Source organism: Bos indicus, chromosome X (assembly GCF_029378745.1).
Source record: "Bos indicus isolate NIAB-ARS_2022 breed Sahiwal x Tharparkar chromosome X, NIAB-ARS_B.indTharparkar_mat_pri_1.0, whole genome shotgun sequence".
Classification (NCBI taxonomy): Eukaryota; Metazoa; Chordata; class Mammalia; order Artiodactyla; family Bovidae; genus Bos; species Bos indicus.
This window is the reverse complement of record NC_091789.1, coordinates 20,665,826-20,689,880: the sequence shown is the minus strand read 5'-3', so window position 1 is coordinate 20,689,880 and position 24,055 is coordinate 20,665,826. Positions and strand designations below refer to the sequence as shown.

Below are 24,055 nucleotides of genomic sequence, written 5' to 3'. Positions count from 1 at the left end.
GCAAGTTGGCCAATTGCTAAGAAGGCGGGCAGTGAACACAGAGGGTGAAATTTGTCATTTTATTGGGGACAATCTACAGGGTTGCTCCCCACCACTAAACAGCTCTTTTAACCATCTTATATGCTCGAGATTCACTTAACAAGTTAAAAAAAAAAAAAACAAAAACCTGCTGCGGGGCATAGGTGCCAAGAAAAAGTATAGAATTTCAGGGAGAGCAGAAACTTGCTTTGAACCCAGTGCTCTTTGGTGGCAACAAGAAAAAAGGACGGTGATGTCTCCAGACCCTCTGGATTCACAGCAGAAAACCAGAAGCAGGTTCGGAAAAAGGAATTCTCTTCTTTAAACCCACGTTCAGTAAAAGAACAGATCTCTTCTTCTCTCTGGAGACTGGCTTCCTGAAAAATAGAATAAGCTTGATGAGGTAGCAGCTGGCTTGGTGCCCAAGGAACCCAGGTTTGAGTCTTGACCTCACCACTCTTAGCTGTGTGACCTCAGGCAAGTTACCTAGCCTATCTGAGTTCCCCTTTCCTCATCTGGTAAATGGGAAGACTAATGATATCTATTGCCTACATGAGTTAAACACATGTAAAGCCCTTAGAACAGTGCCTGGCACAGATAGGCTCAGGAATATTTGTTCAAGAGGTAGTGTCCTTATATGGAGTAGAGTAGAATTATCGTGTGGTCACGCTGCAGCTAGCTTACTGGGTAAGACTAAGGACAGGAAACTGACCCTGGCACTTACCTTGACTCTGGGTAAGTTACTTAACCTCCCTAAAACTCCATGTTCCCATCTGTGAATGAGGATAAAACCACACCCGTGGGGTAGCGAGCTATGGGTTCTTCTTTTACCTCATTTCTGTGATTCTTGCCATTCCCTGCACCTTTGGCTCACGGCGCCTCAGTCAGCCATTCACCATGGTCACACACTAGACCTTGTCATCACGTACACAGCTGTCACCCCACCATCTCAGTTTCAAACCACCATCTCCCGATGTCATCAGCTTAAGCAGTCTTATCACCACATTTTTACATAATCTCATCCTCCAATCCATCAACCTCTACTACCCGGCACCTTCCATCTGCCTCCATTTCCTTCTGTGAGCAGCTTAGATACCATGATCCTGTGTTATGGTCCCTCATTCATCATGATCACTTGTCAAAACCTCAACCCTGGATGAGCCAGAGTTTGGCTTCTCTGTGCATTACATTAACCCAACAGCCCTGGTGAAAAAAAAAAAAAAAATCACACAAGTCAGCCAACTGTTTCCACTTAAACTCATGATGTCCGCCTTTATAGCTGATTCAAAATCATTTGATTACTATGTTTCCAACTCCCCACAAACAAGCCTGCAAATCTAGTGGCATCTGTGTCCTTATTCCCCATCTTTTGTCTGCTTTCAATGGTAGAATGTCCCCTCCTCCTAAAAAATGCCAATGCTTCCCCACAACCTTGCAACTGTCTCCAGCCATGAAGTTATTGTCATCATCTTGTCATCCATCTCTTCATCTCTGTATAGGCTCTATTTTTTTTTTCTTTCTGGTCACCTGAGTTTGTTTGTTTATTTTTTTTTTTTGGGGGGGGAGGCTAATTACTTTTCTGTATAGGCTCTAATATTTGCCTTCTTTAAAAAATAAATAAAAGACCCTCTCCACCCCACTAATCTCTATAGCTACTAGCTTACTTTTATTCACCTCCCTCAAGGCTAAACTTCTCCAAGAAGCTGCTGCCATTTACTATCTCCACTTTCTCAGCTGCCATTCCCTCCTCAACCCACCCCATCCAGCTTTCGTCCGCATGCTATTAACGAAAACTGCTGTTAACTACGTTATCAAAATCTCTGATGCCACATCCAATTTCTCTGGCCTTCTCTTATCTGATCCCTCGGAAGCCTTTGACACAGGTGATCACTCTCTGTGTTTGGAAACTTTGTCTTCTAAGTTCCTGTAACACCACATTCTCTGGCGCTTCTCCCACCCAGGGCCTGCTCCTTCTCTGTATCGTCTGCTCAGTTCTCACATCCCCCAACTTCTAAATATTGGCGCACTCCAGGACTTTGTCCTCTGCCCTTTTCTCTGCCTGGGTGATCATTCAGTGGCTTGCAGTGTCATTTTCATACCGAACAATCTCAAAACTTTACTCAGGCTCTCCCCTCGCTTCTGAACTCCACACTTACATACAACTGTTGGAGAAGGCCATCCGCTTGCATGTCTTATCATCACCTACAGTGAATGTGGCCAAGGCAAAGTTGTGTTCTCCTACAATCTGCCTCATTTCCACACATGTACCAGTATCCACAGAGTTGCTCATGCACGCAAATGAAAACCTAAACACCCCACATATTAATAGATCTCAAACACATTCACTTCATCCAGCATCCACGACTGCCATCTGATTCGGGCCACCATCTTGTGCTTCTGGCCTGCTAACCAGTTCTTTCTCCAATGCATCCTCTGCACAATGGTTCTGTGGCCTTATTAAATGCAAATCGGATCACACTTCAAACCCTGCCATGCCTCACTGAGTCACTTAGAAGAGAAAATCAACCCCCACCATGATCCAGAAGGTGCTGTGTCAGCCGGCCAGTTGACCTTTCCAGGGCTCCCTCTGCCCACACTCAGGTTTCTCCCGGTCCTCACTCACTTCTGGTCTGGGCAGGGCAGCCTCCCCCATCTCCATCCCAGCTCTTCCTAAAGCTCCCAGCATCCCTCAGTCCATGTGGGCCCCTGCTCACACATCACTTCAGCATAGAAGCCACCCTTGACCCCCTTTATCCAAAGCTGACCTCTGTTTTGCTCTGTTTCAACACTTGGTATGCTTCCTTCAGACTTACCATAACTTGCAAACATTTTATTTTGTCCTTTTTTTTTTTTGGTGGAATCTACCTTCCCCACTAGACTAATAACTGTGAGAGCAGGGACCAAGAGTTTTATACACTATTATATATATATATATAAAAGCGCACCATGTCTGGCAATATTTTCTGTAGACATTGAAGGAATGTACAATGAACCACTGTCTATTTCTACAGATTAAAAAAATCAAATTCACTAAATATTTTGGCACCAGTTTGGGGAGTCCCTCCAACTATGCTTCCAGCAGATTGCTCTTCTCTCAACATGATCTCTGGCTCATGTGGGTGTGTGGTACCCACTAGAGAGGACTAGACCATATTGGAGGCGCAGGAGGGGGTCTGTCTTCCTTCAACAAATATTTATCTGGGGCCTAACAGAGGAAATCTTTCAGACTACCAAAATCTTCCTGACAGTTTCATCTAGCTCACTTCAAAATCAGGTCAACATATGGTAACTCCCTGGTGGCCCCATGGTTAGGATTCAGCGTTTTCCCTGCAAGGGCCCAGGTTCAATCCCTGGTTGGGGAACTAAGATCCTGCAAGCCATTTGGCATGGCCAAAACAAAACAAAAATCCCAAATCAGGTTAATATAAAATATATCAAACATAAAAAGAGGCTACTGAGTTCCACGCCAGAACCACTCAACCAGGAAGTGATGGCGCAGAATCTGGGCGTTTCACAAGCTCCCCTCTGGTTTCAGCATCAGGCAAGATGGGGAAATGGGTGCTGTGCTCTCTTAAGAATGTGGGCTTTGAGGGGTGTTCCTGGTCCTTTTTTCACATAGGAAGTCACCCTCTTCCCACTCTCCGTGTCCTGCTGCCTCCCTCTGCCCAGAGCCACAGTGGCAGAATAGCCAACAGGGGGCTGTTGGCATAGCCAGGTACCCATTCCACACTTCCTGTCAGCTATTCTCCACATGGCCCTTTCTCAGGATAATACTGCTCCTTTGCATGCTTTCCAAGTTTCTGCACCCCCTCATCTTACTCAGGATACTGTCCTGGTCCACAGATGGACAGTGAGCCCATATACAGTGAAGCAATCATACCGGTTGCTAGTCTTCACTGCTGTACACTTGATTTAAGTTGGAATTGTTTTTGATGATTTATGTTTAATGTAATTTATGATATTGATGATTATGACACTGTGAGAGCAGAGAAATAATTGTACCCCTGCCACTTGCTATTTGATCTTAAGCCAAGTCCTTTCACCTGTTTGAGACTCAGTTTACTCATCTATTAAATGGGTATATTCATTTCTTCACTCATTCAACCTCTATTTACTGCATGCCTCATGTAAGGCACCTAAGATGTCTTCATACATGAATCATAAGGTCATTGTGGAGACTGAGCTCATAGCCACCACCGATACATGGTGTTGCTGTTAATTTGGGCCTATGAGCAATTGAAAGCATCAGGCTTTTGGTAATTCTGAGGCTTACAATTTTTTAAATGTATAAGCTAACAAGTACTTAGGAGACTTGATAATCCTGATTTCATATATTAGAAAGTGAGCAGAGCTCATCCCTTCAGGAAGACTTCCATGAAGCCTGATGAAATTGCTAAGGCTCTTGGATCAGCCCTAAATCTATCTTATCACTTGGGCACAACCAATTCCTCACGGAGGGTGATTTGTGACTTGCTTGTTTCACACAACAGTATCAAAAAAATTTAATTTATACTCTATCGGAAGATAGATTTTTACCATTTCCTTTTCTGACGTTCTCTTATTGTTTCCAGCATTTGCTCACTCTTTCATTAGACATGTATGTTCTGACCTCCATGCCAGGCACTGCCACAGGTGCCAGGATGGGTTAGTACACCTCTCAAAGACTTGGCCCTCAAGGAGTGGACATTTTAGGGAGGTCTATATATTTTGTTCACCCCCATTCCACACCAAACTGTACAGTGCCAGAGATCGGAGGCTGCGGTGGCAACTCTTCCCTTGATGCCTCTCAGACACACAGAGTGAGAACAGCTGCAGGCACACGGATGCCCTCCCTAAAGGCACTTTTTGCTCCCTTACTGGGTGCTGACTTACTAGAGTCTCATTTCCATTAGAATTTACATGTCAATACATATATGTAAATTAATCCTTATCAGAAATCTGATGAGGTGGGCATTATTTTAATCCTCCTTTTATAAATAAAGCTACTGAGGTATGGAGAGGTGAACAAATGTGGTTAAAGTTCCTGAAGCTAGTAGCTAATGAAGGTGGATTCAAACCTGAGCCATGAAGGTCCTCATGTCAAACCAGAGATTGTCCTCATTGGGCGGTTCTTACTGACACCACTTTCAAATTGAATGTGGAGCCCAGAGTCCTAGGCTTTGGTATCAGGTGGCATTTTCTGACTGCAGAGTCCTGGGGTGGCCCTATGTTCTAGGCTGAAAACTGAACATCCGGGAAAGAGCAGGCTAACCTTCATGAATTTGTTCATTTTCCTGCATCACCTTGGTTACCTTGCTAAATCCAGCTCAGATAAAAGAACTTAATAGAATTGCTTTTACAGCCAAATTAGAAAACGGGCAAAACATTTTACAAGATACTAAGTGCATGGGCTCTTTGAGACTTAAAGGTAACCAATTCTAAGGGTAAAAACACTAAATAACAGAAATGAGGGTCATTTCAATTGCTGGAAATCCTGATTTTTCTGCTATAAGTTTGTTCTCAGGATGCAGAGATAAGATATCAAAGACAGAAGCAGACACTCACTTTCAACTGCAAAGCTGGCACCGGCAGGTCCACCATCAGGGGGGAAATAGATTTTCTTAACTAGGAAAGAAAAAAATATGATTGGGAATGAAATCAGGGACTGGGTTAGAAAGTGCACACAGTACCCCCTCAAGGAACCCCAAATCATGTGCTCCTCAATTTTGACATTTGACATGTTTTCTTTTATCAGATGCTACAAAAACAGACACACTTCTGTTTTGTATGCCCTTGGGGTTTTGTTCCCATTTATGGGCAGTTGTTTCTGATCAAGGGTTGCTAACTTCCTCAACAGATCCTGGACTGTCAGCCACTGATTTATCCAGTAGATATCAGCATTAATAGGAGTGTAAACAGTTGGCAACAGTTGAGACTTTGGTGATGAATATTTGTTTGAAAATGCATCTAGAACTTTCGGGACTATGATAACACCTGCATTGTGGCTTTGCTATGATGTGCCTGGCATATACTAGATGCTTGCTAAATCTTTGCTAAATTTGATTTGAACTGCATGGCTTGTTTTGTTTGGGACGCGATGATTTGAGCTGTGTTCTAACCATCCATCGAGACAGGGTTCCACTGTGTGTGTGCACAAGCATATACACACAGTTGGCCTCATTTTCCCCTCTGAATCCAGCAGGAACAGATTTTTGAAAAGGAGTACAAGGATGGGAATTCTCATAGGTTTCCCAAGCTTGACATTTTTATGATTTACTCTTTAAGTATATTGCTAATCAAACTCTGCAAATGATGGAATGGTATTTTAACAGAAAATTTGTTTTTGACTTTAGCATGGAACACAGCATCTGACTTTAGGCCTCGGTGTAACATAAATATACTTAGTTCAGAAGTAAAAGCAGCTTCTGGCAATTTCTTTCAGGCACAGACCAGGGAGCTGTAAAAGAAAACTCATCCAAGGTGCAGAAAGCCAAAGATGGAGACTCAGCCCCAAGAAACTATGAAGCATCTACTATTACCAATATTTCATGTGAAGGGCAAATCTTGCAGGAGAGTCACTTGTTTTTTTTGGTCAAAGTACACTTTAGGCCAATCCTTTCCCATCCTTTTACAAAGAAGGGAGTCTTGTTTCTCGATGAGTATTTTGCATCTGCTGCTGCTGCTGCTGCTAAGTCGCTTCAGTCGTGTTCGACTCTGTGTGACCCCAGAGACAGCAGCCCACCAGGCTCCCCCGTCCCTGGGATTCTCCAGGCAAGATTTTGCATCTAGTAGGTGCTGATTAAATGTCAGATGAGTGAGTAAATGGAATAAAACAGTGAATGAGCGTTAAGGAGGTTTTTGCTTCAGGGAGGAGTAGGGGTCAGGGAGCAAAAGCCCCAGACAGCCAGGCACCATGACGGTCTCCAGGCAGCAAGGGGGCGGCCTCCACTGTCGCTTTGAATTTTAATGTGTGGAGCAGATGGTTGGTATAGACGGCCCTTGTTTCTACCCAGGAGTCTGGCATTATTGCATTTTGGAGGATAGTTTTGAGCCTGTAGGTGTATCACTGAGTTCTGTTTTACACATGGGTTATCTGGCAGTTCACAGTGAGGTGAATGCAAGACCCTAAGATTTTAGGCAGCAGCCCATCATTTTTCTAGGCCAAGTCCGAGTCAGCAGACCAGGGTGAATATTCTGGGCCAACTGCATCTGGCTGGCTATCTATGCAACCCTTTAGTCATTAAATAGTGACTATCGATACAGCCTAGTGAAGGTAGATGTTTTGTCCCTCAGAAGCCCCACAGCTGGAGAGGCAGCAATTAGTCTTCCCATCCCATCTCATGCCAACGCACTCTCAACCACAACCAATCAGAAGCAACCCCTCCAACCGTACTTGGAGGCATTTCCTTACAGTGGGCTGAGCTGGGAGGCAGGTTGAAGAGCAATCCTGTGCTTCCGGCAGAGTTGCCATCCTCCCACGAGGCAGATTCCTGAGGATGGGTTAGGCATCTCTCTGGCTGGAGGAGACTTAGGAGGGGCTCATACTTCCCCTCAGGCTGGGGCTCTGGAACCAAGTGCCCAGTGGAAAAAGCATGAGGGTAGCCAGGCTCTGGGAAGCTGGGACTGGCAAGGGAGGAGAAATGCCACAGCTCGCCAGGCTGAACGGAGGGGCCCCCAGTCAGGGACAGTGGGTATTGATCCATAGGCATGACACCAGATCCATTCAAGCTGCAGCTGGCGGCGCCATTTGCAAAAGATACTTCCGGCTGTGGCTTTGTCCACGGAGCAGAGAAACGCCACTGATTTGGAGGCATGTCACTATCTGGGAAGGAAAGATTTAGAAGACAGATTTGTTTATTGTTTTCAAAATGGAATTAGCTTTTTTTATGGTTAACACAGGGGCTTCCCAGGTGGCTCAGTTGTAAAGAATCCATCTGCCAATGCAGGAGATTCAGGAGATGCCAGTTTGATAGATCTCTGGGTTGGGAAGTCCCCTGAAGGAGGAAATGGCAACCCACTCCAGTATTCTTGCCTGAAAAATCCCATGGACTTACAGTCCAAAGGGTTGCAAAGAGTCAGACATGACTGAGCCACTGAGCATGCACATACCTACTATGTATGGTTAATTGAATGTATTTTTTACTGTGAAAAATGTACAGAAGGTTAAAAAAATCACTCTAAGCATAATATCAGAGACTATCAGTGTCTATCTTTAGGTGTACTTCTTTCCAGGATGTTTCTATATATGTACACATTGTTTGCTCTCATGTTATTAAAATATCACAAACTTCCTGCTATAGCAACACACAGAACCAACAGCAGCTTTTCAAATCACTGCATGGCATGCCATCAGAAGGTAGTAACATGACTACCAAACACAATAGTTGGGCAGCTCAGTTATTCCATTTTTTCAATTAACAACATTGGGATAAGCATCTTCATATATACCTCTCTATATACTTGTCCAACTAGCCCCTCAAGGAAACTTTTTTAGAAGTAGAATTACTTGATTAAAGGTGATTTATGTTGTTTGTTGCCATTGTTTGACTTTTATTTTATAGCTGGTGTTTTGAATACACTGAAGAGAAGAACCCTCCATAAAGTTTTGTGAAGCCTTTCCTCTTCAATGTATTCCAAACACTGGTTTGCCGGTATCATACAAGTATGGGGTTGAAATCTCATTTTCAAGAAAGGTCTGTGCCATGGGGATGTTAAGAGACTGGACCAAGTTAGCAAAGCAGATTAGCCAAGTAGAGATCGGAGCTGGAGGGGGTCAGTGATGGGTAGGAAAGTGGTTGCTTCATGTGCTCAGTCATGTCTGACTCTTTGTGACCCTGTGGACTGTGGCCCACCAGGCTCCTCTATCCATGGGGATTCTCCAGGCAAGAATACTGGAGTGGTTTGCCATGCCCTCCTCCAGGGGATCTTCCCAACCCAGGAATCGAACCCAGGTTTCCCACATTGCAGGCTGATTCTTTACCATCTGAGCCACCAGGGAAGCCCAGTTTCTTGGAATTCTTCCTATAAAAGCAAAATGTTCAAGGTCAAGTGGTGACTCAGGTTCTTCTTGTAAAATTCTTGTGGACTAGCTAATGGGAATGGAGTCTCCTGTGGTCTCAGAGACACTATTCAAACTGTGCCTCGAACAGCAGCTGAATTGGAGTTCTCAAAGAGTCTTGGGCAGCTTGACATGGACGGATGTTTTCCCCATTCTCAACACCCACTCAGACAAGAAGGGAGGCGGGAGAGAGCCCTGGCAGATGGTGCTTAAAGCCTGGAGGTTCTCATCTATCCAAGATAATGAAGGGGGCCTGGATGTGGAGATAAAGGGAGACTGGAGGGCTGGAGAGGCTGTCTGGCCCCCTTCCCTTCCTCGTGCACCTCACCCAGCACTCCTGAATGTTCAGTTTGCCTAGATCTTTTCTGATAGGTCTGCCCAGTGATGCTGGAGTGTCTCACCCACCAGCACAGCTTTTCACGTAATATAGATGGTAAGGGCAAAACAAGCCCTAACCTACATAGCACAGATATTCTGCTCAACTTCTCATATTGTTCATGAGCGATGGGCAACGGTTGGCTTCTTTTAATGAGGTCAAGGGCAATGAAACAATTAGCAAGATTTGTTCCTGAGGATGACTGCTACTTTTGAAAACTGATATCTGCTGGGTAGTAGCAATTGGAGGCAGTTATCTATGTGGGGTAGTAGCAATTCAGGGCCACTGTGTAGCACAAATAGAATGATTAAGCTGACTTAGGCTAATCACTGTTCCTGCTTCATATTGAATGAGGGTACTGCATGTCCTAAGCACAAATGAGAAACAATGTTTAGCCTCTGACAACTGGGCAGTTTCCATCTGAACTGGCCTTCCAGATCTCATACATAGGACCAAGGTTTGGAAGGCTTGAAATGTGGAAGGCAGGGCCCCAGCGTGTTTTGAATATTTTCTTTAACTGCTTCCCTTCCAGAATTGTCTGACTGAAAGGTTAAGGGGAGTGGATGGATGTGCCTGTCCAAGGGCCCACTTGGTCGGTCACTGAGTGCACCAGAGCACAGTTTGGATGGGAGTATGTGGGAAGACATAGAGTTCCAATCCTGAATTCACAGTAACCCAACTGTAGGCCTTCGGGGGCCCAGAAAAGTCACCTTTCCAGGGCAGGCTTGGGTGTGGTGTCCCATGGAATGGACACCCTGAACTTTGGTGGTCTCTTTCTCAGGCTTCTTGGACAAACTGCTCCAGTAACCACACCCATCTAGTCGGAGAACCACTGGACTGGCTCATGGTGACCGGTGAAAATAAGTGGCCCTGGTGACACTTCCTTAACCGAGTTCCCCCTCTTAGAGCCCCAGGCAAGACTCCACTGCCTTCTCAAACCCCAGCCTACATTAATGAATGGAGAGCAAGCAAGGAACACTTTGGGGACATTTAGGGAAGGCTAGGTTTTTCATATTCTATTTTTTTCCTTCAGATGTGAGTCCATACTAGGCAGTGTTTATGAAATATTAACCACCCCGTATCTTATGATGTCTTACAGTGGATGCAGCTTTAGTCTTTTTTAAAATTGAAATATAGTTGGCTTACAATATTATTTTAGTTTCAGGTATACAACAGAGTAACTCAGTATTTTTAGAGATTATACTCCATTTATAGTTATTCTAAAATATTAACTATAGTCCCTGAACTACACATTACATCCTTGTAACTTCTGTCCATAGTAGCTTGTACTTCTTAATCCCCTTCCCCTATTTTGCTCCTCCCTTCCCCGCCCCAGGCTGGATCTTTCTTTCAGTAGGAATACAAAAGGCTTCCAACCCCTGGACTCCTACTCTGAGCATCTAGCCCCTGCCTCTTTGTTCCATCCATGCCTCTAGCATTCACGAAACCCCTGGTTGTAAGACCAGGTCCTGTTCAGAGAGCACAAGTCCCCATTTCCTCCCTATCCCTTTAGGATGAAAATGTCAAGCTACTCTCCCACCTGTTAAGCAAACCCAGAGACATCACCCATGCCCACCCATAGATGCTTGAGAGCCCCAGAACCTTCTAGAAAGCACTTCTAGGCATCAAGGAGTTTGCTTCTACCCCAGAGGACCCTCCCTACACTCTGTCTTTGCATGGTGGCCCTGACACCCTGTTCCAGGCTGGCTTCTGGACACACCAACTTCAACGTCAACCCCTCAGAGAAGCTTCCCCTTAACAGCCAATGACACCGAGCATGTCCCTTCCCATGGATGGAAGGGGACAATCCATGTGAAAGGTTTAGCATGGTGCCCAGGACCTTATAGGCAGGCACTCAAGAAGTGAGAGCTGCTGCTGTGGTTAATATTATTAATTATTATTTTAGTTTAGAAATGCAGCGTAGGCTCACATTCACGGGTTTCTCTCCTGGCTTGCAACACTCTACAGGACCAACCAGGAAAAAGCCAAATGGTAACGCAGGGGGCCTGAGGAAGTCTCTCTGCCCTCACTCATCACAGAAGGGAGAGGAGGAAAGGCCAGAGCCAAGGAGCCTGGGAAGCAGCGGTGCTGCAGGGCTGATATGGAGGATGAAGTAGATACTGGCTATAAAAGAGAGATTTCCGGGATTTCCCTGGTGGTCCAGTGGCTAAGACCCGCGTTCCCAATGCAGGGGTCCAGGGTTCCATCCCTGGTCAGGGAACTAGATCCCACATGCCACAACTAAAGATCTTGCCTGCTGCAACAAAGATCAAAGATCTGTGTGTCAACTAAGACCTGGTGGAGCCAAACAAATAAAATAAAAATTAAGGGAGATTTCAGAAGCCTTTGCTCCGTGTGTCAATTCCCAGAAATAATCCATCAAAGGTGGGCAAGAAAGATTGTAAATCTAGAGGAGCTTTCATTTACTATGCACTTACTATAGCATTCTGGATGCATCTCAGGTGAGCTTCACAAGGGTCCAGATGAGAAAATAGAGACTCAAAGTGGTTAATGTAACTCGCCTAAGGCCACAGAACTGGCAGGTGGAGAGCTGGCTGAGTCTCAGCTTCATGCTTGGCCAGCTCTGCCTCCTATTATCTTCAGAATGCACCTACTCCCGCAGCTGGAAAGTTGGCAGATGAGCATAACGGGCATAACATTTCTGGCAGCAATTTATCAGCAGATATCAAAACCCTAAAATCTGACCGGACTTTTTGATGTAGTCATTCTACCCACAACAATATATTTTAAGAATATAATCAATGATGCATGCAAAAGTTGAGCTGCAAGGATATTCAATGTGATACTTACATATAGTGAAAGATTGGCAACAATCTAAATGTCCAAAAATTTCAACAGATTTGAAACAGCTATAAAAAAGGATACTCTTGAGGCATGAAATGATGTCTTAGTAGGATATGAAATGGCAGTAAAGATATATATGGTTTATTACCCGTTAAAAAGCCAAGTGACATTAGGTTGTAAAACTTAGTATGGGCGCCTAGATGTGCATGTGGTTTTGTGTCCTGAATGCTTCTCCTGTGTTTTGTAAAGTTTCAAAACTTAACACAGTATCTTTGTGATTAGAAAAAGTTAGTTTTCCTTTTTTCCCCCCCGAAAAAATTAGTTTTAAAGTAAAAACTTAAGAACCCACTTGACTCAGTGAACCTGAGTCACAGCTGTGAAAGGCCAGTGCATAACTGCCTGGTTGCCTTCCATCTATCTTTCCTTCCTTCCTTCTTTGTCCCCTGCCTCCACCTTTAATATAAATGCTGCTTTACGATGAAGTGGAAGCCGAGAACCCTCTTAACACACACACACACATCTTGCCCCATGAAGTTCCCAACTTTGGCCTGACCAATGTGCACACACTGACATTCCCCTCTCTGCCATTTTGGCTGGTGGCACTTGTCTCCGATGTACTCCAGAAACAAAGAAAATATTATTTGTATTAGCTGGGGTTGAAATAACACTAGAGACAGAGAGACAGCTTGTGGGGGACAGCTCTGTTTCAGGGCATCCCGTGTGTGTGTGTTGGGGGGGAGAGTTTCCTATTCAGTCTCACTCCCTCCTTCACAACCACCTGTCTAGGTCCTTTGCTGATTAGCCAGGTTCCCTTTCCCAACTAAAAATGGAGATGAAATACAGAACATGTGCTTGTATTTTGAAAATGGCTAAGAGTTCTTTGGGTTGTATGTAGCTCGTCAGGCTCCCCTGTTCGTGGGATTTTCCAGGTAAGAATACTGGAGTGGGTTGACATTTCCCCCTCCAAGGGATCTTTCTGACCCAGGGACCGAACCCAGATCTCCTGCCTTGGCAGGTGGATTCTTTCCCACTGAGCCACCTGGAAAGCCCAGTAAGAGCTCAGTATCTAGAATCGAATGATCTGGTTATGAACAGCTGCCCCTTATGAGCTGTGGGATCTTGAACAAGTCACTTGATTCTCTGAGCTTCAGTTTTCTTATCAGGAAATGGGCAAGGTGAGAGTTAACCAAAAGGTTACTGTGAAGATTCACTAAGATAATTCATGTGCCAGCCCCTGGGAAAGGGCCTGGAACATAGGAAGCACTCAATAAATGTTGGCCATTAGAAACATTATTAGTGAGAGTGCTAATGGGCAACAGTGTGGATGACCTAGAGATTGTCTTACTGAGTGAAGTAAGCCAGAGAAAGACAAATATCATTATGATATTGCTTATATGTGGAAACTAAAAAGAACTTATTTATAAAACACAGACTCACAGACACAGAAAACAAAGTTATAGTTACCAAAGGGGGAAGAGGGAATATAAATTATGAGTTTGGGATTAACAGATACACTCTCACAGGGAACTATATTCAGTATCTTGGAAGAATCTGGAAGGGAAAAGAATCTAAAAAGAATAGATACATATTATATATTTACGTATAACTGAATCATTTTGCTGTACACCTGAAACTAACTCAACACTGTAAATCAACTATACTTCAATTTTTAAAATTGAAAAAATAAATACTAAAGAAAGAAACCCAGCATTTCTTCCCCAATCCCACTGGATTCTGGAGGAGAGGAGAGGAGAGACTGGCTATAAAAGACCTCAGAGGGCTCAGGCTGTACGAATACCTTCTCTCAGCAGCCCTTGAGTGAAGGGAGCCAGCCCTGCGGCTGGGCTCGTGGCTGGGACAGGAAGAATACAGGGTGGGTTGTGCACCAAGACAAGCCCCCAGAAATGGACATTTATGAAGCTTCTCCAAGTTACCTACTCTGAAATCACCCATGTCCTTTTAAAAGGGAAATAATTCAGCTACTTTCAGCATGTGTTTTCTTTCCTACCAATAGGGCCAGTATAAATTATACCCAAGTAAAAAAAAAAACAACTTGGATTTGAAAAAAGCAGCCAGGAAATTCAATGGCATTTCCTAGGCATATGGGCCTGTCAGAGCACCCTGGGTGAGCCCGCCATGGGAGCCCATGAATGGGAGCCTGTTCTCAGCTTAGCCGGGGCCTCGCTGAGGCCAGGCAGCCTGGGGCAGGCCTGCAGGGGCTTAGAGGATGCTAAGTGTCGGTGATGAAGAGCTAAGCTGCGTGCAGCTCATAGAACACCTCCAGTGAGAACCACTGGGGACACGTCTTCTTTCAGGGGACCCTCCCTGGAGGCAACAGAGCTTATGAGAAATTTGACTCCTAACTGTGATAAGAGAAGCCTTGAAGAAAAGAGGCTTTCTCCTTCATTTGTTCAGTCAACTGGACAAACAGAAGCCTAACCCACAACACGTGCTGCAAGGGAGATCTCGTCACAGTCAGGGGATCTGTGAGACTATCACACGGAAATGTGACAACACAGAAGGTAGGTAGAGAAGAAAGCCGCCTCTGTTTGGCCAGAGAAGGCTGTCTTGGGCCAGATAAAAGACCACGTCCAAGCTCCCTTGGTGGGCAGGGGCTTCATAGAATACAAAGTGAAGTCAGGAGAGTTAAGAAACAGGGCAGCGGCCACCCAGAAGCCAGTGGACAACTTGGAGGCTGAGGGGAGGGTCCTGCTGTCTTGCAATCCTGATGGTTTGAAGGTGGGCCCTCACATCCACTGTAGACATTCAAAAAACCTGCCTCGAGCCTTTACACACCACAAATATTAACTACCACCTACATGGCACTTACTACGTGCCACTTGACATGAGTAATCTCACTGATTCCTCCTTTAGTTCAATGATACTCAGTTTTACAGATGAGGAAACGGGCCCAGAGAGATGAAGTGATATGCCCGAGGTCCCATGGTTAAACAACAGTAAAGCTGACCCGGCCCCAGGGTGCCTGGGTCTAAAGCCATATACCAAACGATACTGTCTCTCCAGCAACCCCATCAACCCCCATCAACGACAGACATCAGCACCCTGTGATCCAAATCACAATTTCATTCATTCACTAAATATTTATTGAGTACGTTCCATGCGTTGGACATTAGGGTGGGTACTTGGAAAACAGCACTTAACAGACCGACAGCGTCTAGAGGGTAGGAAGAGATAAGAAACCCATAAAATACACAATATGCCCCATGGTGACGCATGCTAAGAGAAATAAAACAGGGTAAGACAGTGACAGGGTGGGGACGTCTATGTTTTAAATAGATTGTTCAGGAAGGCCTGTCTGAAAGACGACATTCTAACAGAGATTTCAATGAAGGGGAAGTCTTGCAGTTACCTGGGAAAGAGCGTTTCAGGAAGAGGGGAGAGAGGAAGTGCAAAAGGCCTGAGGCAGTACTGTACCTGTCACAGCTACAAAGAGCAAGGAGGCTATGCTGGACTGAGAGGATAATGAGATCAGAAAGATGACAGGGGCTCAGGCAAGTGAGGGCTCCCGGAAGACCTTGGATTTGATTCCAAGTAAGATGAGAAGTTACTGGAGGATTTCGAACAGAAAAGTAACATGGTACAACTTTCTGACTGCTACTTTGAGAACAGACTGAAGGGGAGCAATGGAAGAAGCAGAGAGACTGATGAGGAGGCAAAAATCCAGTGGGGAGAGGGTGGCTTTTCAGACTAAGGGGACAGGAGTGGAGGTGGAGAGATATGTTCAGAGCTCCGACAAACTTTGAAGGTAGAACTTACAGAATTGTTCAAAGGGTTGGATGCGGGGTATGAGATAAAGAGAGGAGTTAAAGATGACTGCAATTAATTGGAAGGATGCAGCTGCCATTTATTGAGACTGTGGACGGAGCAGGGTGAGGGGAAGATCAAGAGTTCAGCTTGGGGGACATCCCTGGTGGTCCGGTGGTTAACACTTAGCCTTCCAGTGCAGGGAGTGCAGGTTTGATCCCTGGAAGGGGAGCTCAGATCCCACATGCTTCTCAGTCAAAAAACCAAAACATAAACAGAAGCAATACTGTAACACATTCAATAGATTTTTGGTCCACATCAAAAAAAATCTTAAAAAAAAAATTCAGCTTGGGACCTGTTTGGTTTAGATTCCTAGTAGCTATGTGAAGTGAAGATATCAACTAGGCAGCTGCGTAGATAAGTCTGAAATCCAGTCTGGGTAAAGATATGATATTTCATCAGCACATAGGTGGTGTTTATGTAGATGGTATTTAAGACAAAGAGACTAGAATTGATCCCCCAGGGCGTGAATGTAGAGAGAGAAATTGAGATCAAAGTCCTAGGGCCCTCAAATGTTTAAGAGATGAAGCCTTGAAGAGAAGAGGACATTCAGCAAAGGAGACTGAGAAGGAGGGGTAACCAGGGAGACAGGTGGAAAACCATGAGAGCGTGATATTATGGAATCCAAGTGAAGGAGGTTACTTCCAAGAGGAGGGAGCAATCATCTGCAGCAAATGCTGCTGATGAGTCAGCTAAGATGAGGACAGAGAAAGATCACTTGCTTTGGAAAGTGGAAGTCTCCCACGAGCCTGGCTAAGACTGGTTTCAAAGAGTGATGAGGATGACATCCTGAGTGGAGCAGATCCGAGAGCAGGAGAGGAAGAGGAAAGAGCATGCATGGACACCTCTTAGGAGCCTGGCTGCGAAATGAAACCAAGAAATGGGACAATAAGCAACCAAGAATTGGTTATATCCCGTCTGTGGGGTCGCACAGAGTTGGACACGACTGAAGCGATTTAGCAGCAGCAGCAGCAGCAGGTTGGATTTACCAGGCAAGCAGGAGAGAGAAAATGAGGGATGACGAATTGCTGGTGCTGACAAGGAAAAGACTGTCATATATTCAACACAATGTGTTTAGAATTAACTCAGAGTCAAATAGCCAAAGTGGACAGACTTAGCTATGCATGAAGAGCCTAGGGTTTTGACCTTTCCTAGGAGCCAGATAGAGCCTCTGAATCCCATTGCCCACATGGATGGGCTTTTACCCACACATCAATTCCCCAAACGACTCAAGAGCAGCCATTCCTGCAGCTGCTCTGAAGTACTCAGCATACCCTTAGACAGCACCTCCGTGCTCTCCACCCAGCCCCTGATCCCCAGTGTTAGCTTTAGTACCTGCTCCTACTATGCTCCCCCCCTTCCACATGTTTCCTGAACTCCAAAGAGTCTCGGAGAAAACCATCTCACCTGACTGGAAAAGTTATTTCTAAGAGAGAAGAAAATTCTCAAAGGCTAAAGAGGCTAATACACCAATTCCCTATCCAGACCCAGAGTCTGGCCAGTCAGAGTGATGGCTTCAGAAAACTGGTGAGCGCTTCACCCACAAGGCAGAGGCCCCGTCCTGGGAGGCATGTCCATCCTCCAACGGGAGCAGGGCATTCAACGCATAAGCTCGGCACCTTTTGGCATAGCTAAGTGTTTTGGGATGAGACAATGCTTTAAAAAAAAAATCACCCAATAGTGTGTGCAATAGACACCCCCAGTACTGTTAAGGGTGGGAAGAGGGATATGGAGAAACAATCATTTTATCCGCCTCCCTCTGGCCCCACCCTACCCACTATAACCTGAGAGAAGGCTGGATGTTTCTACAGGGAACACATATGTCCAAGTCCTTTGGTGTTCTTTCCCTGTCAGGCCAAGGTAGCAATAATAATAATAATGGTGCTCTCATCGCATACTGAGTGTGAACCCAGAATTTAACATAATTGAGGACACAATGAAATCCATATATTAATTTGATTAAAGTGTCCTTTTTTTTCCTTTTTTTGCCCACGCCATGTGGCTTGTGGAATCTTAGTTCCCCAACCAGGAATGGAACCCGTGCCCCCTGCTGTGGAAGCATGGAGTCTTAACCACTAGCCCACTAGGGAATTCCATAAACAGTGTCCATTTTCAAGCGAAACTTCTGAGAAATGGGTGTGGCTTCTCACTAAACAGAATGATGTGCCTTTAGCAAATATACACACATGTCAGAACATCAGAACTGTCCTTTGATGATAGCCCGATAGGGAATTCCAGCCCCTCCCTCCCGACATGCTCACCATTCCTCAGCAGCACATCTCCACTCGGGCTGGAAGGGTTCTGTCCCTGGGGGCTCTTGACATTGCCCAGAGCTCTGGAGAAGTGTTCATCCACCACACTGCTAATGTCCCCTTGGAAATAGGTGAAAAGGACACAGCGGGAATTCCATTCAGTTTTAATAGGGCTCTGTGTGTGGACGGTGGTCTTCGTCACGTCTTCCATGGTGACTCAGGGGAGGGCTGCAGAGCAAAATGCAAAATGTTACTGGCACCCTTTTCCCAAGCGGTTTGGCTAAGTTGGCAGAAGTGGCTTCCTTGAGGACAAGCAGTTTGTGCCTAAGGTTCAGGTTCTCTCACTGGGGCTCCCAGGAGCTGCGCAGCTGCTGAGCAGTCATCAGGAAATAAGATAGAGTGCTGAAGGGGTCGTCTCTTATAAATGCGAAAGAGTGCCTGGGAACATGATTAGAAGAGCATCAGGAAATGGAAGAAAAAAAGGGAAAGAAAAAGGACACTGAAGCCAAAGACTGCAGTAATTTGCCAGCTGGGGAAGTGCCTGCCTCCCACTAGATTCCTCTGAACAAGGGCACAAGCAGTCAGTGGATACTGACAATTTGTTTCCCTAGCAAGCCTTGATTTCTACCTTGCCCACTTCTGTGCAGGAGCACCAAACACACCAAATTCTCCTGCTCTCCCTGACATGGTGATTCCTGTGGGATGGGGTCCTGCACCCACCCCCACCCCATCTTAGAATTAGCAATTACAATCAAGGCCTCCAGACAGACATACTCTGCCCAGAATCACTTAGAAAATGTCAGAGCTTTAAATCCAGGTCCATATTCTGTTTTTTTTTTTTTTTTTTGGCTGCACAGTGTGGCTTGCCGGACCTCAGTTCCCCAGTGAGGGACTGAACCCGGACCACGGCAGTGAAAGCCTGGAATCCTAATTACCAGGCCACCAGGGAATCCCCAGACAGATATACTGGGCACCCAATGCAGCTAACATTTTTCACACTGATACTCTGTTGGGAAAGAGCACTCTGTTCACCAGGCTTCCTGTGCCCCTAGAGCAGTGCCTGCCACCTAGCTCAATGTTGAGCAAATGCCCCAACAGTCATTTGCTGAATTGCCTTCAACTTGGCCTCAATGGGTCCTACCTGTGAACTCCTTGAGGGCAGAGGCTGTCCTTTTTTGCACCCAGGCAGGGACCAGGCACGCAGACGGCACTGCAGAGAGAAGCCGCGGCCTTCCTTTACCAGGGAAATAATAGTTTTGGGTGCTTCGTCACCTCTGGCCATCCAATGCAACTTGCCCAGAGTTCTGGCTAAAGACATTTTGAATCTAGTCATTCTGATGCATATAATGCAAATGACTAGAGTTGAATAGCCCTTCTCCGGGTCTAGTCTCTGAGATCGAGGAGGATGGGGGCCATTTCTTATTCCTTTCTCTATCTCTAGCACCTAACACTAAGTAAACAAAGGCTGAGTGATGAAATGCCATTTCGTGCAGAGAAAGCACAATGCAAGGAAATCACACCAATTAGGGCTCAGAGGACCTGGGCTTGCCCTTGACTGGGTGTGTGCCTTTGGGGAAAGCACAGGGCCTCTCTGGCCTTCAGATTCCTCTAGGGTAAAATGAAGAGGTTGGGGTACGTGAATTCTGCAGCCTATTTTATTTTTCTGCCAGAAGTGTCAGTCGATTATCATGGGAACATTAGGAGGGAATCTGGGAGTAAGCAGAGGACCCTTATTTAAAAGTTCTCCTTTCAGAATCTTAGCCCCAGTCACAGCTGGATTCTGTTGTCTCTAGAAGCCTTTGACTGAGCACGTCAATCTGTTTCCCCCTGGGTGATAGACACGTTAAGCATCACCAGGCACTATCCTAAAAAAAATGAATCCACTGTATCCTTATTTCAAAAAACATGGGAACCACCATGCTGAAAAACCATCCAGCGGTGTCTTCTAAAGTTTACTGTACGCTTACCATAAGACCCAGCAATCCCGCTTCTAGGCACATATAACCAAGAGAAACGAAAACAGATGTGTGCACAAAGACTTCTACATGAGTGTTCGTAGTGGCTTTGTTTATAAAAGTGAAAACAGCCCAAATGTCCATCACCAGGAGAACAAATAAACGAACTGTGACATTTTCATACAATGGAATGTTCTTCAGCCATAAAAAGGCACAAACTACATCCACCCAACAGCATAGATGAATCACAAAAACATTAACCTGAGTGACAAAAGCCAGACGCGAAAGACTGCATATGTATGACTTCACTTACGTGAAACAGGCACAAATAATCTATGGTGATAAAAATCAGGACAGCAGTTGCCTTGAGGTAGAGCTTGGAAAAGGGTGAGCGTGGACTCACAGGGGGTGCTGGAAATGTCTTACATCCTGAAGTGGGTGAGGGTTACATATGGATGCAGATGTGTCAAAACTCATCAGACTGTGCAGTTCAGATCTGCAAGTTTCACTGAAGGCAAATTATTCCTCAGTGAAAAAGCACATGATATCTTCAGATATTTGGGACTTTGAGCAATAAAACAAAGGTGTAATCCTTGAGAGTGTTATGGCATAAGTCAAAGTATAATCTCACCTATCTGTGGAATTTTCAAGAGCCAAACTACAGAATAAAATGGTCATTTCCAGGGCTGGGGGGACAGAACCAATGTTGTTTAAGGGAATAAATGTGCAACAAGCAGTGAACAAGCCCTAGAAATCTACCACACAGTGCAGTGAATCTAGACAATACTGCATTCTAATCATCAAACTTGCTAAAAGACTAGAATTTAATTATTTGAACCAATAAAAAGAAAGGGTAATGATGCATCATGATAGAGGTGTTAATTATGGCCACGGTGGTAATTGTACGACAATATATAAATGTATCACATTAACATGTTGTACATGTTAAATCTACAGTGTTATCTATCAAATATATTTCCAAAAAATAGCAAACCAAATGAATAATAAAGCGATGGTATTATGAATGACCAAGTAATGATAAGCATGGACGCAGCCTTTTTGCTAAAGCTGCAGTTCACGGAAGACCTATTCTGTCCCAGAGGCTCCAAATATACTTTCTCCAATCTTTACAACCCTCAAATTAGGTGCTATTATCCCCATTTTAAAGATGAGCAAATCTGGGCTTAGAGAAAGAGGAAATCAAGGGCCCAGGCCATGCAGCTAGGTGGTGGCTGAGCTGAGGTTTGAACCCAAAATCTCCCTGGCTTCGGTGTCTGGCCTTTTCGCACCATCCCTTTCTACCTGTCGGGCAAACAGTCCCTTCCCCTCCATGGGACCCTCATCCTGATCCAGTCCTCTGGCTCCCAGTCAGGCCGGCAGACGGTCTGTGCGTGCATTCTCATGGCGTCTCCTGGAAGCCTTCACCTACAAGGGCAGCTTAGCACCTTTGTGGGTCTTGCCCTCTTACCCTCTTGCCAGTGGCCTGTGCTCTAGCTCAGGTATGACCCAGCCTGCCACCTCTCCTTGCTAAGTCTCCCTGAAGCCATGAGAAGCAGCTGGCCGGACCCCGGAGACATCAATGCTGTGAAGCATGCTCCTAGCCTCCCTGGGCAAAGACCACAGGCTAGTTCCATAGAAATTGAGCAGATCTGCAAACACCGTCTCGGTCCCCCTCACCTGGGGAGCTCAGACCTCACACAACTGCGGATCCTCAATAAATCTTAAAGTCCTACGCATGCCCCTCTTTTCCTTGCCAAACACATAGACACATACTCTAAAGGAAAGCCCTGGAGTACGTCTCTGGATCACATCTCACGAGCAGTTCCCCGGCTGTAGTCAGACCTCAGGGGATGAGGGTCTGTATTCAAGGGCTATTCAAATCTGTGAGCTGTTACCTGGTTTAACTCTTTATAGAATCGCATCCCACTGGACCTCTGCAGTGACTTGAGCGGTTTCATCCCCACACGAACCCTCCTTGAAGGGTCTCTTTCTTCGGGAAGTGAATTGGTGGGGTGGGTCTGGCTTAGGTGCCGCAAACCTGGAACCATGGATGGGACTTTCCTGGCCAAGATGCTGCTGTATTGGCGCCTGGCTTTGTAGTGAAAGCCTCTTGCAGACAAAACCCTTGGCCTTGGCCAAGCTTTGCCAGCTGTGTAGTTCAAATAGTGTAATTACAATATTCTCCAGTGCTCAGAAATTTAAGACACCAAGTAGGCATACCGAAATACTGCCTGGTTTTCGGCCCAAATATTTTGGGCCAAGAGGAATGCAAGAGCAACAGTTTGGTCTCCATTCTACCAGGATGCCTACCTGCACATGCTTACCACCCTTCTGAGAAATGGTACCCAGCACCCCTGGGCTTGGGATGGGGAGTCTAAGAGGTTGTCACAGTGATCACTTGGAACAAAGCCTCAGAGGCACCGGAAGGCATCTCCTTAAGCAAAGCATGTGATGCCCCCTACCACCACCACCTCCCCCCCAGCCCCAGTTCCTTCTCAGTTGAATTCCCATCCCTCCTGCCTCCCCCAGAGTTCCTACCTTCTCTCACCTTATTTCTCAACCATCGGCCGCAGAGACACAGCAAGATGCTATGGCCGGGCGAAGGTGTGTTTTGCTGGCCGGAGCTGCCTGGCCTGCTTTAGAGCAGCTCAGTACTGGTCCGAGCAGGGCCTGGCGATCTTGTGCCCTCCCCTCGCTAACTTTCTACCCCTCTAGCTGAGCCTATACGAAGCATTTCCTGCTAGCTATCTATTAAGAATGCAGAAAATGTACTCCAACAAGTCAATCGGGTTGGGCACCTGCAGGAATGAGGAAAATAGGTAGTTCTTTTTTTATTTCTTTCTTTTTGCATTAAAAAAAAAGTGCTTAGCGATATTGTCTCTTAAAGTGGGCAGCCAATTGTTTGCCCGGAAACCACACACAGAGTAGTAGCGTCTCCAGCATCAGTGCTGGGGCTGGGATCCAACAGATGGGACTTTCAGTCTCCGGAACCGAGAGAAAGCTTGGCTGGTCACTAGTTTCTTCCTCTTTTCCCATGGGAAGAGAAAGGGAGCCCAGCCCTCTAGGATTCTGGACTTTCTCAGGCTTCCATGGGCCCAGAGGGATCGAGGACTTCTCCAAACCTGCAATAGATGAAGCCGTTCAGGACTCCAGCTTCAGGCTCATAGCAAAGGAGTCCCAGTCCACATTCTGAAAAATCTTCAATAGCACCATCATTCAGACCCCAAAGCCTGGAGCCATTCTTTGCTTCTCCCATTCTCTGTTTCAACCATATTAATTTAACACATATTTATTATACACTTACTATATGCCAGGCACCATTCTGGGAGTTTTGTTCCATAGTGAACAAAACAGACCAAATCCCTGCCTTTGGGGAATAATAAATACGTAACATGTTTTATGTTTGCCTATAGTATATGGATTTGTCAGGTGTCAGTAAGTACTATAAAGAGAAATTAATCAGCCAGGGAATAGAAGTGTCTCATTTATCTAGAATGTTCACGAAAAAATTTTCTGATGAGGTGACATTTGATCAGAACCCCAGGTAGTGGGTGGAAGCATGTCAATACCTGCTTGCCTGATATCTGGGGGAACATCTAATACAAAAGATGGGATCACACCCAACCTGTTCACAGAAGGGTGAGGAGGCCAGCATGGCTGGAGAGGAGGGGAGAGGAGAGATGGGGCCATAGCACAGAAAGCCTCCTTGGCCATACTTAGGCTGCGGACTCTTCCTGTAAGTGAGAAGGAAACCGCTGAAGAGGTTGGAGGAAACCATCAACAAATC

General features: G+C 45.6%; 1 protein-coding gene across 2 annotated transcripts; it reads right to left on the bottom strand.

Moving 5' to 3' along the window:
- Positions 1-45: 45 nt before the first annotated feature.
- On the bottom strand, positions 46-22,998 carry VGLL1 (vestigial like family member 1). 2 transcript variants are annotated; one of them, XM_070783857.1, is made up of 5 exons: positions 22,807-22,998; positions 18,323-18,541; positions 7,409-7,819; positions 5,563-5,622; positions 46-395 (listed from the first exon to the last, which is right to left on the bottom strand). In XM_070783857.1, the coding sequence occupies exons 2-5, from the start codon at positions 18,522-18,524 to the stop codon at positions 352-354; spliced, it is 717 nt and encodes a 238-aa protein (XP_070639958.1). In that variant the 5' UTR covers positions 18,525-18,541; positions 22,807-22,998; the 3' UTR covers positions 46-351. The 2 variants fall into 2 exon arrangements, with proteins under 2 accessions (XP_070639958.1, XP_019811113.1); XM_019955554.2 differs by having other exon boundaries at positions 22,817-22,997.
- Between the last annotated feature and the right edge of the window lie 1,057 nt (positions 22,999-24,055).